This window comes from Aphelocoma coerulescens, unplaced genomic scaffold (genome assembly GCF_041296385.1).
Source record: "Aphelocoma coerulescens isolate FSJ_1873_10779 unplaced genomic scaffold, UR_Acoe_1.0 HiC_scaffold_138, whole genome shotgun sequence".
Classification (NCBI taxonomy): domain Eukaryota; kingdom Metazoa; phylum Chordata; class Aves; order Passeriformes; family Corvidae; genus Aphelocoma; species Aphelocoma coerulescens.
This window is the reverse complement of record NW_027183491.1, coordinates 349,208-366,419: the sequence shown is the minus strand read 5'-3', so window position 1 is coordinate 366,419 and position 17,212 is coordinate 349,208. Positions and strand designations below refer to the sequence as shown.

Here is a 17,212-nt window from a genome sequence, read left to right as displayed (position 1 = left end):
ACAGAACCAGCACCGGGATGAGTGGTACCGTAACCACTGTCACGTTTGGCGCAGAAATAGGCGGCGGAATCCTCGTCCCTGAGGCTGTTCATGGTCAGCGTCACCGAGCTCTGCCCGTTGTCCCTGGAGATCGTGAACCGGCCCTGCACCGATGGCGCGTACTTGGTGCTGCTGCCATCGCTGTTGATACTCGCGACGAATTCCAGCGCCTGCCCGGGTCTCTGGCGGATCCAGAACATGTCATAACTCCCGAAGGTGAACCCAGATCCGCGGCAGAGGAGGCGCAGGGACCCCCCGGGGGGCTGGAGGTCCCCCCCGGACTCCAGCAGGGTCACAGCCGCCCGGAGCCCTGCGGGAAAAAGGGGAGATGGGGATGGGCAAAGCTCAACCACCGACCCAAATCCCGACTCTTGGCCCCACATCTCCATTGGGGACCCCAAATCCTGACTCTTGGCCCCAAATTGTGACCCTTGGACCTCCCCATCCTCCTCCTCCTCGTCCTCGTGGCCCTCCCAGGTGGGTCCCGGCCGCCTCCGGAGCGCGACGCCTACCCCGGGACACGGCCGGATCCGGCGCCTCATCCCCATCTCCCCTTTTTCCTGCAGGGCTCCGGGCGGCCGTGACCCTGCTGGAGTCCGGGGGGGACCTCCAGCCCCCCGGGGGGTCCCTGAGCCTCCTCTGCCGCGCCTCCGGCTTCGACTTCAGCCAATTTGGGATGGGCTGGATCCGCCAGAAACCCGGGCAGGCGCTGGAATGGCTCGCGAGTATCAGGAGCAGTGGCAACACCTACTACGCGCCATCGGTCAAGGGCCGGTTCACGATCTCCCGGGACAACGGGCAGAGCTCGGTGACGCTGACCATGAACAGCCTCAGGGACGAGGATTCCGCCACCTATTTCTGCGCCAAAGCTGCTGGGGCTAGTCCTGATTATGATTTGGCTGGTGCCTATTGTAGTCATTCTGGAGCTTGGGGAGGGTTTGACCCTGCCCGCATGGCCGGGTCCCCACCGGTCCCCAAACCCCAGGTCCTTGCCCCAAACCCCAGCCCCTGACCCGCTTCTTGTCCACGTGTCCCAGCTCTGGACTGGTTCTGCCCCAAACCTCCGCCCGTGAGCCCAGGTCTCACCTCTCGGCCCCAGCTCTTCACCGCTCACGCGGATTTGGGTGGAAAACCCTCGGGATCGGCTGCTGGGAGGGAAGGTTCGGTGGCCATGGCTGAGATGTGGGGCCGAGCCCGGGGAACTCTGGGGCCGCAAGGGCCGGGAGCGGAAATCTGGGCTGAAAGGCTGAGGTTGCCATGGTGGCTCTGGGCAAAGAGTGCGAGTTGGAGGGAGAGGCGAAGATTTGGGCCAAAAGGTCAAAAGTGTGGAGGAAGCGGAAAGTTGGGGCAGCAGTGGGGGAGTTTGGGGCAAAGGGCTGAGATTGGAGGGCAAGGGCTGAGATTTTGGGGAAGGATCTGGGGGTTTGGGGACTTTTAAAGACCCTTCATGTGGGGTGGGGCCGCCCTCCGCTGCGTCATCAACACTGCCCGCAGCAGCATCAGCAGCATAAGGAGCAGCACGTTTGGCACAGAAATAGGTGGCGGAATCCTCGTCCCTGAGGCTGTTCATGGTCAGCGTCACCGAGCTCTGCCCGTTGTCCCTGGAGATCCTGAACCGGCCCTGCACCGATGGCGCGTACCAGGTGCTGCTGCCATCGTTGCTGACACTCGCAACGAATTCCAGCGCCTGCCCGGGTCTCTGGTGGTACCAGACCATCCCGAATTGGCTGAAGTCAAACCCAGATCCGCGGCAGAGGAGGCGCAGGGACCCCCCGGGGGGCTGGAGGTCCCCCCCGGACTCCAGCAGGGTCACGGCCGCCCGGAGCCCTGCGGGAAAAAGGGGAGATGGGGATGAGGCGCCGGATCCGGCCGTGTCCCGGGGTGGGCGTCGCGCTCCGGAGGCGGCCGGGACCCACCTGGGAGGGCCTTGAACGAAGGGACCTTCCTGGGGCCTGGGGGGACCTCCAGCCCCCCGGGGGGTCCCTGCGCCTCCTCTGCCGCGCCTCCGGCTTCAATTTTGGCGGGTTTGGAATGCACTGGGTGCGACAGAGACCCGGGCAGGGGCTGGAATGGCTCGCAGGGATCAACAGCGATGGCAGCACCGAGTACTCTCCATCGGTCAAGGGCCGGTTCAGGATCTCCAGGGACAGCGGGCAGAGCTCGGTGACGCTGACCATGAACAGCCTCAAGGACGAGGATTCCGCCACCTATTTCTGTGCCAAGGATGTGGACGCTGCTGGCGTTAATGCCGCGGGTGAAACTGACGCTGGTGCTCATGGGGGCTCTCCCTCCATGCCAGCACTGCGTCCCCATGCGCCCCTGAGCCCCAACCCTTCCCCCAAACCTCAGCCTTCGGCCCAAATCTCAGCCGTTTTCACCAAAACTTTACACAAAGATCAGGATCTGGGGCAACCGAGGACATTCGGGCAAAACTGGCCGAGTTCCAGGGAAGAGGTGGAGTTTTAAGGATCGAGGTTGTGCCAAAACGCTCCCAGTTTGTGGCTAAAAATTGAGGTTTAGGTCAAGAGCGAAGGTTTGGGGCGGAACCGCTGCCCTGGTCCTGTGGCCGCAGCACTCCTGGTGCCAGCACCACCCCAACCAGCCGAATCCCCTCGGCCAGCAGCCACAACAGCGGGCCAACCACCGCCACCAGCACTGGTAGATTTGGCGCAGAAATAGGTGGCGGAATCCTCGTCCCTGAGGCTGTTCATGGTCAGCGTCACCGAGCTCTGCCCGTTGTCCCTGGAGATCCTGAACCGGCCCTTCACGGACGTGGCGGGCAAGGCGGTGCCACCATCGCTGTTGATCCCTGCGAGCCATTCCAGCGCCTGCCCGGGCCTCTGCCGCACCCAGAACATGTTGAATTGGCTGAAGTCGAAGCCGGAGGCGCGGCAGAGGAGGCGCAGGGACCCCCCGGAGGGCTGGAGGTTCCCCCGGACTCCAGCAGGGTCCGTTTTCTCAAAGCACCCAGGTGGGTCTCGGCTGCCTCCGGAGCGCGACGCCCACCCCGGGACACAGCCGGATCCGGCGCCTCATCCCCATCTCCCCTTTTTCCCGCAGGGCTCCGGGCGGCTGTGACCCTGCTGGAGTCCGGGGGGGACCTTCAGCCCCCCGGGGGGTCCCTGCGCCTCCTCTGCCGCGCCTCCGGATTCGACTTCACCAAATTCGGGATGGGCTGGTTCCGCCAGAAACCCGGGCAGGGGCTGGAATACGTCGCGAGTATCGACAGCGCTGGCAGCAGCACCGGCTACGCGCCATCGGTCAAGGGCCGGTTCGCGATCTCCAGGGACAACGGGCAGAGCTCGGTGACGCTGACCATGAACAGCCTCAGGGACGAGGATTCCGCCACCTATTTCTGCGCGAAACGTGCTTATGCTGCTGCTTATGCTGCTGGTGGTGATGATGTTGCAGTGTTGATGATGCAGGTGAGAGTGGCCCCACGCCTCCCATGAAGGGCCTTTTAATGCCCCCAAACCCCCAGATCCCTCCCCAAAATCTCAGCCCTTGCCCTCCAATCCCAGCCCTTTGCCCCAAAATCCCCCCAGTGCTTCCCCAACTTTCGGCTTCCTCCACACTTTTGACCTTTTGGCCCAAATCTTCGCCTCTCCCTCCAACTCGCACTCTTTGCCCAGAGCCACCATGGCAACCTCAGCCTTTCAGCCCAGATTTCCACTCCCGGCCCTTGCGGCCGACTATTTCTGCCCCAAGGATGCTGATGGTGCTGCTGGCGGTGCTGGTGCTTCCCCCGTCTCCATCGCTGGGGCCCCAAATGTCCCAGAGTCCCCAGATCCTTCCCCCAATCCCAGACATTGCCCCCATTCTTGACCTGATTCCCACAAACTCTTCCATTGTTGCCCCAACTCTCGACTTTCCCCTCAGGTTCATCCATTTCACCCCGTGAAGGTTCGGGGCCAGCGCTTGCGTTTGGGGCAGAACCATTCAGGGCTTTGGGTCAGCATTGGTTCAAACGGGGGCAGATTTGAGACAGAGAGTGAAGAGCTGGGTCAAGGGCTGAGGTTTGGGGCAAAGAGCTGGGGTTTGGGGTCTGGTGGGGACCAAGCCATGGGGGCAGGCCCAAAACGAAGACAACGTCCAGTATCACCAAAATGAGCACCAATATTCCAATCAGAACCAGCAGTTTTGGCACAGAAATAGGCGGCGGAATCCTCCTCCCTGAGGCTGTTCATGGTCAGCGTCACCGAGCTCTGCCCGTTGTCCCTGGAGATCCTGAACTGGCCCTGCACCGCGGGCGCGTATCTGGTGTAACCACCACTGTTGGTGATCCACGCAACGTATTCCAGCGCCTGCCCGGGTTTCTGGCGGATCCAGGCCATGCTGTAACTCCTGAAGGTGAACCCGGAGGCGCGGCAGAGGAGGCGCAGGGACCCCCTGGGGGGCTGGAGGTCCCCCCCGGACTCCAGCAGGGTCACGGCCGCCCGGAGCCCTGCGGGAAAAAGGGGTGATGGGGATGGGCAAAGCTCAACCACCGACCCAAATCCCAACTCTTGGACCCCACATCTCCATTGGGGACCCCAAATCCTGACTCTTGGCCCAAAATTGTGACCCTTGCACCTCCCCATCCTCCTCCTCCTCCTCCTTCTCCTCGTGGCCCTCCCAGGTGGGTCCCGGCCGCCTCCGGAGCGCGACGCCCACCCCGGGACACGCCCGGATCCGGCGCCTCATCCCCATCTCCCCTTTTTCCCGCAGGGCTCCGGGCGGCCGTGACCCTGCTGGAGTCCGGGGGGGACCTCCAGCCCCCCGGGGGGTCCCTGCGCCTCCTCTGCCGCGGATCTGGGTTCACCTTCAGCCAATTCGGGATGGTCTGGATCTGCCAGAAAAACGGGCAGGGGCTGGAATGGGTCGCCGGGATCAACAGCGATGGCAGCACCACCAACTACGCGCCGTCGGTGCAGGGCCGGTTCACGATCTCCAGGGACAACGGGCAGAGCTCGGTGACGCTGACCATGAACAGCCTCAGGGACGAGGATTCCGCCACCTATTTCTGTGCCAAACGTGCTTATGCTGGTGCTTATGCTGATGGTGCTGGTGATGTTGGCAGTGTTGATAATGCAGCTGAGGGCAGCGCCACGGCCCCATGAAGGGTCTTTAAAGTCCCCAAACCCCCAGATCCTTCCCCAAAATCTCAGCCCTTGCCCTCCAATCTCAGCCCTTTGCCCCAAACTCCCCCACTGCTGCCCCAAGTTTCGGCTTCCTCCACACTTTTGACCTTTTGGCCCAAATCTTCGCCTCTCCCTCCTACTCGCACTCTTTGCCCAGAGCCACCATGGCAACCTCAGCCTTTCAGCCCAGATTTCCGCTCCCAGCCCTTGCGGCCCCAGAGTTCCCCGGGCTCGGCCCCACATCTCAGCCATGGCCACCGAACCTTCCCTCCCGGCAGCCGATCCCGAGGGTTTTCCACCCAAATCCGCGTGAGCGGTGAAGAGCTGGGGCCGAGAGGTGAGACCTGGGCTCACGGGCGGAGGTTTGGGGCAGAACCAGTCCAGAGCTGGGACACGTGGACAAGAAGCGGGTCAGGGGCTGGGGTTTGGGGCAAGGACCTGGGGCTTGGGGACTGGTGGGGACCCGGCCATGGGGGAGATCCCAAACCCCCCCAAGCTCCGGCATGAACACGATAAGCAGCCCAAGCAGCACCAGAAGATTTGGCGCAGAAATAGGTGGCGGAATCCTCGTCCCTGAGGCTGTTCATGGTCAGCGTCACCGAGCTCTGCCCGTTGTCCCTGGAGATCGTGAACCGGCCCTGCACCGACGGCGTGTACACAGTGTAACTACCATCATCGTCGATCCCAGCAACGTATTCCAGCGCCTGCCCTGGTTTCTGGCGGATCCAGAGAAACCCGAACTGGCTGAAGTCAAACCCAGATCCGCGGCAGAGGAGGCGCAGGGACCCCCCGGGGGGCTGGAGGTTCCCCCCAGACTCCAGCAGGGTCACGGCCGCCCGGAGCCCTGCGGGAAAAAGGGGAGATGGGGATGAGGCGCCGGATCCGGCCGTGTCCCGGGGTGGGCGTCGCGCTCTGGAGGCGGCCGGGACCCACCTGGGAGGGCCACCAGGAGTAGGAGGAGGAGGATGGGGAGGTCCAAGGGCCACAATTTGGGGCCAAGAGTCAGGATTTGGGGTCCCCAATGGAGATGTGGGGCCAAGAGTCGGGATTTGGGTCGGTGGTTGAGCTTTGCCCATCCCCATCTCCCCTTTTTCCCCCAGGGCTCCGGGCGGCCGTGACCCTGCTGGAGTCCGGGGGGGACCTCCAGCCCCCCGGGGGGTCCCTGCGCCTCCTCTGCCGCGCCTCCGGCTTCGACTTCAGCCAATTTGCGATGTTCTGGATCCGCCAGAAACCCGGGCAGGCGCTGGAATACGTCGCAGGGATCAAAAGCGATGGCAGCACCGACTACGCGCCGTCGGTGCGGGGCCGGTTCACGATCTCCAGGGACAACGGGCAGAGCTCGGTGACGCTGACCATGAACAGCCTCAGGGACGAGGATTCCGCCGCCTATTTCTGTGCCAAACGCTTTAACAGTGCTTGGGGTGCTGCTGCTCCTGCTGGTTTTGGTCGCCGTGCTCCTCCTGGCCCTGCCCCCCACGCTGGGTCCCCGCCTGTCCCCCGTGCCCAGATCCCGCCGGCTCACCATGCCCAGGGCTGGAAAAGCCCCTTGAGCCCCCCCAGCCCACCCCGAGCCCGGTCCCCAGAGGGTCCCAGCCCTGAGCACTCAGTGCCACCTCCAGGCCTGGGGACTCCAAACCTGCCCCGGCCGGAGCCCCCTTTCCATGGGGAAATTCCTCCCGATGTCCACCCCGGCACAGCCGGACCCGCCGTGTCCAGGTGCCCGTGCCGAGCCCTCCCCACTCCCACCCAGCCCCTCCCCCAGCTCGGGAAATTCCCCCGGGGGCACTCGGGGCCCTCGCCCAGGGCGGGGACGGAGCCACGGAACAGCCCCGGGCCCGGCCCAGGGTGGGGACAGAGGGGCGAGGGCTGGGCCAGGGGAGGGGTCTGGGGAGAGGGTCTGGGCTGTGGGGCCGGCTGGGGACAGCGGTGGGGCGGGGGGGTCAAAACCATGAACAGCAGCACCAGGCCAACCACCAGCACATCTGGTGCAGAAATAGGCGGCGGAATCCTCGTCCCTGAGGCTGTTCATGGTCAGCGTCACCGAGCTCTGCCCGTTGTCCCTGGAGATCCTGAACCGGCCCTGCACCGATGGCGCGTAGTTGGTGAAACTACCATCGTTGTTGATCCTGGCAACGTATTCCAGCCCCTGCCCGGGTTTCTGGCGCATCCAGCCCATCCCAAATTCGCTGAAGTCGAAGCCAGATCCACGGCAGAGGAGGCTCAGGGACCCCCCGGGGGGCTGGAGGTCCCCCCCGGACTCCAGCAGGGTCACGGCCGCCCGGAGCCCTGCAGGAAAAAGGGGAGATGGGGATGAGGCGCCGGATCCGGCCGTGTCCCGGGGTGGGCGTCGCGCTCCGGACCCGGCCGGGACCCACCTGGGAGGGCCACGAGGAGAAAGAGGACGAGGAGCGGGATGGAGCTCGAAGCCATGGCCAGGATTTGCCGGGTGTTTCCCCAAAACTTGAGTGGTTCAGCCCCAGAATCGGAATTGGCTCCAAAACTCAACCGATGGCCCCAAATCTGGACTTTGTTCCTCAAGAGTTTTCTCCGATTCTCAAGATTTGGGGCCAACGGTCAAGATTTGGGTCAATGGTTGTGATTTGGGGTCAGTGTTTGTGATTTGGGGTCAGTGGTTGAGATTTTGGATTCAATGTTTGAGATTTGGGGTCAACAGTCGAGATTTGGGGTCAATGGTTGTGATTTGGGTCAATGGTTTTGATTTGGGGTCAATGGTTGTGATTTGGGGTCAGAGGTTGAGATTTTGGGGTCAGACGTTGAGATTTGGGGTCAGACGTTGAGATTTGGGGTCAGTGGTTGAGATTTGGGGCCAACAGTTGAGATTTGGGGCTGAACCAGTCCAAGCTTGGGAGAAGGGTCAAGGGTTGAGGTTTGGGGGCATTTGCCCCAAATCTTGACCAGTTTTGACTCAAATTTCACCTTTAGTCCCAAATCTTGACCATTTAACCCCCAAATTTCAACTTTTTGCCCCAAATCTCCAACATTTCCCCCCCAAACTTTGTCACTGGTTAAAATTTGAGGCCGACAGATGAAATTTGGGGTAAAACCAGTTGAAATCTGTGGAAAAACGTTGACTTTTGGGGGAGGAACCTTCGAGGTCTGGGGATAAAGGTCCAAATTTGGTGAAAAAGTGGAGGTTTGGGTCTGAAAATGGATTTTTAACCCCAAAGGAATTAATTGTTAGCATTAATTAAGGGTTTTTTGGGGTTAAATTGAGTTTGAACCCAAATATATCCAATTATTAGCCCTAATAAAGGTAATTATTACTACCCCCAATTAACAGATTGGGGCATAAACTTCAATATTAACCTGATTAGAGTTAATTATTAGCCCTGATAAAATTAATTACTCATATTAAATCAGGGTTTTTCGGCGGGGCTGAACTGCTTTTTAACCCTGATTGCCAGCCCTAGTAACCCTAATTAACCACCCCAATTACAGTCCTGCCCTTAACGAGCCCCCCGAGCAGGTGCCGAGAGCAGCAGCTGCACCGAAAGCGGCGAAAGCGAAACTCGGGGCCTAAATTTGGGGCCGAAAAAGGCCTTTTTGGGACTTTCCGGGGCGGTTTGGGGAAGTCCCCAAAGGGGCGTTTCTGGCCCCAAAATGGGGCGGCTCCGACGGGGCCGGGAAAGAGAAAAGCCAGAGCTGGAGGGGGTTGGGGAAAGGCCGAGTTCGGGTTCATTTCGTCTTGATTTTATTAATTTTCTATCGATTTCAATTATTTTTATTGCTTTTCATGACTTTTAAAATGGAGTTTTATTCCATTTATTGGGTTTCGGCGATTTATTTATTTTAATTAATAGTTTTCATTGTTTTCGTTAGTTTTCGTTAATGTTTGGTGCATTTATTGTTTTATCGCTGTTTATTGATGTTATTGAATAATATTAATTATTATTATTGATGATTTTTATTTACAGGATTTTATTAATTTTCTTGCTCTCGCTTCTTATTTCCTTTATTTTTCAGTGATTTCTGTCCGTATTTATTAATTTCCCTTGATATGTATTAATTTAGATTGACATTTCTTAACTTTAATTACTTTATACGTTTCCCAATAATTTTTATTCTGATTAATTTCATTATTTTACCTCAGTTGATCAAATTAATTGCGCTCCGGGATTATTGATTCTCATTCTTATTATTTTTCACTCATTTCAGGTTACATTTATTAAGTTCATCATTTATAACTTAAAAATAATTTTATTAGGTTTAATTAATAGCTGTTATTTTTCTTTTTATCAACTTCATTGCCTCGAAAATAGCTTTTTCTCCTATTATTAACTGTATTTTCTTTTATTAATTTCATTTTCTATTTTTAATTGCATTTTATCCTTGATTTAATCCTGATCATGATTTTAGGGTAAATTAATTATTTGTCAATTGTGTGACTTTATCAATACCATTTTTGTAAGTTCCTATTATTATTAGTTTCCATTCAAATGTTCATTTAATTAACAATTAATTACTTTTATAATTAATACAAAACCTTTTGTTTAGTTGAGGTTAATTAATAACTTTAAATTTTTTTTATATTTCTGCTTTTATTTTGGTTTCGAATCTTCGTATTTTATCCTTCCAATGTTTTACCGGATTCTTTTATCATTAATGTTTATTAACATCTATTACAGTTAATTACATTTAATAGGCTTTATTAATTGTTATTAATAAATCCTCTGGTTTCAATAACGAAATAAATAATTTCGTTTTGCCCTTGGTTTTCTTTATTATTTTGATTTTTTTGCCTTTGGAATTGTTGGGAGATTTTTGTGATAAAGTGAAACAGAATTAAATGGAATTAAATGGAATTAAATAACTCGAATAAAACGGGAAAAATCGGAAAAAATTAAAATGATATAAAATAAAATGGAAAATGAGGTAAAATATTTGGATTTTATTTTATTTTGTTTTATTTTATTTATTTATTTTTGTTTCATCTTTAATAGGAATAAAAAAATGGATTAAAAATATTTAATTATATTAAAAATAAAAGGAAAATAAAATGATAAAATAATAAAATTATTTCATATAAATGACGCATAATTCACTTATATAAATGACATTACGTTTATTTAGATTATGTGTCTTACAAATTAACACACTAAAAGGAAATGGAATAAAAGAAAATAAATGGAATTAAGAGGAAAAGTTGAATAAATAAAATAAAAAACGAATAATAAAATTAATAATAAATAAAATTAAAATTAAAATAAACTTAAAATGCAATAAAATAATATAAATGGAAGAAAATAAAGGAAATAAAAGAAAAAAAGTGAAGAAATTAAATAAAAGTGAAATGAAATAAAAATAATGGGAAATAAAGGGAATAAATAAGAGAATAAGTGGAATTAATAATTGGAATAGAAGAAAAGGAAATGGATCAACAAAGGGAATAAAAGAAAATAAGTGGAAGGATTAAAATGGAATAAAAATCATTAAAAAAATAAAACAAATTAAAATAAAATAAAAATAACATAACATAACATAAAATAAAATAAAATAAAATAAAATAAAATAAAATAAAATAAAATAAAATAAAATAAAATAAAATAAAATAAAATAAAATAAACAGAAAATAAACAGAAAATAGACAAAATAGAGAGAGGAAATCCGTGCAAATCGAAGATGAAATAAAAGAAATAAAAATAAATTAATGCAGAAAAATTTATTAAATCAAGGAAATAAATTAAAATAAATGGAATAAAGTAAAATGAGTTAAAGGAACTTGTTATACTCCATGAAATAAACTCCCAAAATTCTATAAAACCAAAGAAATACAGAAGAATTGCAAAAAAAAAAAAAGAAAAAAAAAAAAAAAGAAAAAGAAATAAAATAAATAAAATTAAATTTATATTAATTGAAATTAAATTAATTACATTAAATAAATCTCAATTAGACTCAATAAAACATCAATAAACTTCAATTAAACAAACTAAAACCGGTGAAATAAAAGCCCGAACGCCGAGAAATCAACTCAATACGGATAAAATATCAAATAAATTAATTGTAATTAAAAAATAATAAAATTAACCCCTCCCCAAAAGGTCCCAAACGCTCCATTTTTGCCCTTCCCCCCCTCCCTCAGCAACGGGCGCTGATTGGTCGGGAGGAGCGGGCGGGAACCAATCAGCGGCGTGCGCGGGAAGCGCGCGCTGCCGGCCCCTGATCTGCCCGGCAACGCGCTCTGATTGGCCCAGGGGCGCAGCGGGCAGCCAATCAGCGGCGTTGGCGGGAAGCGCAGCCTGAGGGGGGGGGCAAATCCGCCCTGCGACGGCTTCTGATTGGCCCAGAGGCGCCGCGGGGGAACCAATCAGCGGCCGAGACCCCCCGAATCCCCCCCCGGCTTCCTCTTTAGGGCCCCCCCCAGCCCCCTCAGAGACCCCAGAACTCCCAAATGCCCCCAAAATCCCCCCAAACGGCCTCCAAGACCCCCAAACCCCCTCACAGACCCCAAAATCTCCCTCCAGGACCCCCCCCCAGCCCCCTCAGAGACCCCAGAACCCCCAAATGCCCCCAAAATCCCCCCAAACCGCCTCCAAGACCCCCCAAAACCCCTCACAGACCCCAAAATCTCCCTCCAGGACCCCCCCACAGCCCCCTCAGAGACCCCAGAACTCCCAAATGCCCCCAAAATCCCCCCAAACCGCCTCCAACACCCCCCAAACCCCTCACAGACCCCAAAATCTCCCTCCAGGACCCCCCCACAGCCCCCTCAGAGACCCCAGAACTCCCAAATGCCCCCAAAATCCCCCCAAACCGCCTCCAACACCCCCAAAACCCCTCACAGACCCCAAAATCTCCCTCCAGAACCCCCCAAAACCCCTCAGAGACCCCAAATTCCCCTCAGAAACCCCCTCCAGAACCCCCCAAAACCCTTAAAGGATCCCCCAAAACTCCCAAATGCCCCCAAAATCCCCCCAAACCGCCTCCAACACCCCCAAAACCCCTCACAGACCCCAAAATCTCCCTCCAGGACCCCCCAAAACCCCTCAGAGGCCCCAAATTCCCCTCAGAGACCCCAAATTCCCCTCAGAACCCCCCTCCAGAAACCCCCCAAAACCCTTAAAGGACCCCCAAAACTCCCAAATGCCCCCAAAATCCCCCCAAGCCCCTCCAAGACCCCCCAAACCCCTCACAGACCCCAAAATCTCCCTCCAGAACCCCCCAAAACCCCTCAGAGACCCGAAATTCCCCTCAGAACCCCCCTCCAGAACCCCCCAAAACCCTTAAAGGATCCCCCAAAACTCCCAAATGCCCCCAAAATCCCCCCAAACCCCCTCCAAGACCCCCCACACCCCTCAGAGACCCCAAATCCCCCCAAAATCCCCTCAGAGACCCCTCAAAACCCCCAAAATCCTCCCCAAAGCCCCTAAAGGACCCCCAAATTCCCTCAGAGACCCCCAAATTTCCCCCAAACCCCCTCCAGGAGCCCCCAAACCCCCCTAAATCCTCCCCAAAGCCTCTAAAGGACCCCCAAAATCCCCTCAGAGAGCCCCAAAATGCCCCCAAAATCCCCTCAACCCCCCCGAATCCTCCCCCAGCACCCTAAACTCCCCTAAATCCCCCCAAAACCCCTCAGAGCCACCAAATCCCCCCCCAAAACCCTCAGGGACCCCCCTCAAACCCGCTCGACTCCCCTCAGATCCCCCCAAACCTCCTTCAGGATCCCCCAAACCCCCCCGAGAGACCCCAAAATCCCCCCCAAATCCCCTAAAACTCCGTTAAACAGCCAAATCCCCCAAAACTCCCCCCAGAAAACCCCAAATCCACCCCAAATCCCCCCAAAATCTCCCATAATCCCTCCCAAGGCACCCCAAAATCTCCCAAAATCCCTCCAAATCCCCTAAAACTCCCCCCAGAAAACCCCAAATCCACCCCAAATCCCCCCAAAGTCTCCCAAAATCCCTCCAAAGCCACCCCAAATCCCCCCAAAATCTCCCAAAATCCCTCCAAATCCCCTCAAACTCCCCCCAGAAAACCCCAAATCCACCCCAAATCCCCCCAAAGTCTCCCAAAATCCCTCCAAAGCCACCCCAAATCCCCCCAAAATCTCCCAAAATCCCTCCAAATCCCCCAAAACTCCCCCCAGAAAACCCCAAATCCACCCCAAATCCCCCCAAAATCTCCCAAAATCCCTCCAAATCCCCTCAAACTCCCCCCAGAAAACCCCAAATCCACCCCAAATCCCCCCAAAGTCTCCCAAAATCCCTCCAAACCCCCCCCCAAACCCTCCTGGGATCCCCCAAATCCTCCCCAAAATTCCCCTCAAGCCCCCCAAACCCCATCGAGGACCCCCAAACCTCCCCCAAAAGCCCCCAAATTCCTCAAAATCTCCCCAAAACCCTCCTGGGACCCCTCCAAAATCCCCCAAATTCCCCCCAAGCCCCCAAGTCCCCCTCAACCCCCCCCCCCGTCCCATTCAGGACCCCCAAATCCCCCCCAAAATACCCCAAATCCCCCCCCAAACCTCCCCAAATTCCGCCCCTCCCCTCGCGGTGACGTCACCCCTGTCGCGACAGGCGCCCCCTCCCCCCCGTGACGTCATTTCCCGACCCTCGGCCATGGCCGAGCCCGGAGGTGCGGAAAGGACCCGAAATCGCCGGGATTCGCCCCAAAAATCCCGGGATGGGAGGGGGAGAGGGGGACTGGGGGGAAAACCCGGGAATTTTGGGAGGGGGGAAACCGGGATTTTGGGGGGGAAACCCGGGATTTTGGGGGAGTTTGGGTGGGAAAAGAGGGTTTGGGGGAAAAAAGGGGGTTTGGGGGGAAAAAAGGGGATTTTGGGGGGGATCTGGTTGGGAAAAAGGGGTTTTGGGGGTAAAAAAGGCGGATTGGGGGGGGATTGAGGGGGAAAAGGGGATTTTTTGGGGGGGAGGAAAAGGGGATTTGGGGGCAAAAGTGGGATTTTTGGGGGCGTGGCAGGGGAAAAAGGGGGTTTGGGGGGAAAAAGGGGGATTTTGGGGGGAGGAAAAAGGAGAATTTTGGGGGGCAAAAAGGGGAATTTGGAGGGGTTTGAGGGGAAAAATGGATTATTTTAGGGGGGGAGGGGAAAGGGAGGTTTGAGGAGGATTTTTGGGGGAGAAAAAGGAGGATTTGGGCTGAAAAGGGGATTTTTTGTGGCGAAAAGGGATTGGGGGGGGAAGGGGGATTTGGTTGGGGAAAAAAGGGGATTTTTGGGGATAAAAAGGGGGATTTGGGGTGTTTGAGGGGGGTTTGGAGGGAAAAGGGATTTTTTTGGGGAAAAGGGAAGTTTGGAAGGGGATTTAGGGGGGGAAATGGGGATTTTGGGGGGAGAATGGGGATTTTGGGGGGAAAATGGGGATTTTTGGAGAAAAAGGTATTTTGGGGAGGGGAAAGAAGGATTTGAGGGTGTTTGAGGGGATTTGGTTGAAAAAAAGGAGCTTTTGGGGGAATAATGGGGAATTCGGGGGGATAACAGTAATTTGGGGGGGGATACTTGGCATATTTTGGGGAATATGCTTTTTTTGGGGGATTAATGTCATTTTTGGGGGGAAAAACGTGGCTTTAGGGGCCGGTTATGATTTTTGGATGGGAATTTTGGTGGCGTTCTGGAGGATAATGGGAATTCTGGGTGAAATGCGATAATTTTGGGGCAAACGACGACAGGTTTGGGGTAGTGACGACAAACTTGGGGTGAGAAATGCCAATTTTGGGGAGGGTAAACCCGATTCTGCGGGGAACAACAGCAATTTTGGGGTGAAAAGTGGGGATTTTGAGGCGAACGATGACGATTTGTGGCCGAAGCTTTTATTTTGGGGACAAATAACAGCAAGTTGTGGGTGAATAACAACGGTTTTGGGGCAGCAGTGGAAGTTTTGGGGTGAATTATGGTAACTTTTGATGGAAAAAAAATGGTAATTGTGGACAAAACAACGGCGATTTCGGGCTGAAAAGCGTCGATTTTGAGGTTTCGCCACCCTAACCTCCCTCTCTCTCTCCCCCCCTCCCCCAGCCCCCGCCGCCCCCTCCCCGTCCTCCCCGCTGGCCCCCTCCCCTCCCCCGCCCATGGCGCCGCCCGCGCCGGCGCCGCCGGAGCTGCGGCTGATCCTGGAGGAGCTGCGGCAGCTGCACCAGCGCCAGCTGCTCCAGATGCAGCTGACCCAGGACATCTGCCGCCAGCTGCTGCTCCTGGGGGCGCTGGAGCCGCCGCGGCCGCCCCAGAAGCCCCCCCCGGGCCCCCACTTCCTGCTCTTCCCGCCTTTCCCCAAGCCGCAGCGCTCCGGCATCGCCGTGGCCTTGGCGTCCACGCTGGGCTCCATGACGTCGTTGGCGTCCACGTTGGGGTCGTCGTTGGGGTCGACGTCGTCGTTGGGCTCGGCGGCGGCGTTGGGGTCGGCGTTGGGTTCTTCGTCATCGTTGGGGTCTTCGTTGGGTTCGAGGTCAACGTTGGGTTCTTCGCCATCGTTGGGTTCAACGTTGGGTTCGAGGTCAACGTTGGGGTCAACGTTGGGTTCTTCGCCATCGTTGGGTTCAACGTTGGGTTCGAGGTCAACGTTGGGGTCAACGTTGGGTTCGTCGCCATCGTTGGGTTCAACGTTGGGTTCGAGGTCAACGTTGGGGTCAACGTTGGGTTCGTCGCCACCGTTGGGTTCAACATTGGGTTCGAGGTCAACGTTGGGGTCAACGTTGGGTTCGTCGCCACCGTTGGCCCCGGCGTTGCCGCCGTTGGGTTCCCCGTCGCCGCTGGCCCCGCGGCCGGCCCCGCCGCGCCCCCCGAGCGCCGCGGGGCCCCGGCACGGCTGCGGGTTCTGCGGGAAGCCGTTCGGCAGCGCCAGCGCGCGGCAGATCCACCTGCGCTCGCACACGGGCGAGCGGCCGTTCCGCTGCGACCTCTGCGGCGGCCGCTTCACCACCCGCGGCAACCTCAAGGTGCACCTGCGGCGGCACCGCGAGAGGGGCCCGGCGCCGCGCCGGGGGGACGGAGACGGCGGCGGGGGAGCGCCGAGGGCGGAGGTGAGGGGGCGAGCGGTCAGTGGGTCAGCACTGGGGGTCCGTGGGTTAAGGGAGGGGGACGATGGTCAAGGGCGGGGTTGTGGTTGAGGTGAGGGGTTGATGGGTCAGCGGGGGGTCAGTGGGGGGTCAGTGTTGGGGGCAGCGGGTCACGGTTAGGGCCGGTGGTCAGTGGGGACGGACAGGTCAAGGCCGGGTCAAGAGGTCGCCGCGGGTGAGGTTGGGCTCAGCGGGTCGGAGTTGGGGTCACTCTGGGTGGTCACTCTGGGTGGTCACTCTGGGTGGCCACAGGGTCAAGGCTGGGGTCACCTGCATCTCTCTGGTCACCCCTCAGGTCCCCCCGGAAGTGACCGACCCCCCCCAGCCTCCGGCCACGCCCCCCCTGCCCGGCCCGGGGGGTCAAGAGGTCAAACCAAGCCCCGCCCCCTTCCCCAAGCTCCTCCTCCTGCGCCCGCCCGGCCCCGCCCCCTCCGAGACCTCCAAGCTGCAGGAATTGGTGGAAAAATTGGAATTCCCGGAACTTCCGCCCTCCTGCCCCTCCCCCTCCTGCCAGGGGAGCTTCCGGAACATTCCCGGGGCGGTTTTGGGCGGGAATCCCGCGACTTCGGGTGGGAATCCCTCGGTTCTGGGCGGGAATCCCGCGATTTCGGGCGGGAATCCCTCGGTTCTGGGCGGGAACGCTCCGAATTTGGGCGGGAATCCCTCGGTTTTGGGCGGGAATCCCGCGATTTCGGGCGGGAATCCCTCGGTTCTGGGCGGGAACTCTCCGAATTTGGGCGGGAATCCCTCGGTTCTGGGCGGGAACGCTCCGAATTTGGGCGGGAATCCCTCGGTTTTGGGCGGGAATCCCGCGATTTCGGGCGGGAATCCCTCGGTTTTGGGCGGGAACTCTCCGAATTCGGGCGGGAATTGCCCAATCCTGGGCGGGAACCCCCCGATTTTGGGCAGGAATTCTCCGGCTTCGGGGCGTCCCCACCTGTGCCAGGTGTGCGGGCGCGGCCGGGCCCACGCCGGGGGGCACCGGGACCCCCAAAATCCGGGCGGGGCCCCAAATTTGGGGGGGCTGG

The 17,212-nt window shown here is 55.8% G+C and overlaps 4 gene segments (V, D, J or C); 2 read left to right on the top strand and 2 right to left on the bottom strand.

Moving 5' to 3' along the window:
* LOC138100714 (immunoglobulin heavy variable 3-48-like) overlaps window positions 1-17,212 on the bottom strand; it is a 104,048-nt gene that overhangs the window by 17,751 nt on the left and 69,085 nt on the right.
* On the top strand, window positions 468-1,051 carry LOC138100688 (Ig heavy chain V region 914-like; the record flags this gene model as incomplete). The annotated part of the segment is given in 2 exon segments: window positions 468-516; window positions 606-1,051. Coding segments are annotated over 2 exon segments (495 nt in total), but the record flags the coding sequence as incomplete, so codon positions are not given.
* LOC138100686 (Ig heavy chain V region 914-like) lies at window positions 4,639-6,758 on the top strand (the record flags this gene model as incomplete). The annotated part of the segment is given in 3 exon segments: window positions 4,639-4,657; window positions 6,260-6,580; window positions 6,667-6,758. Coding segments are annotated over 3 exon segments (432 nt in total), but the record flags the coding sequence as incomplete, so codon positions are not given.
* Window positions 5,510-6,111, bottom strand: LOC138100687 (Ig heavy chain V region 6.96-like; the record flags this gene model as incomplete). The annotated part of the segment is given in 2 exon segments: window positions 5,510-6,003; window positions 6,093-6,111. Coding segments are annotated over 2 exon segments (513 nt in total), but the record flags the coding sequence as incomplete, so codon positions are not given.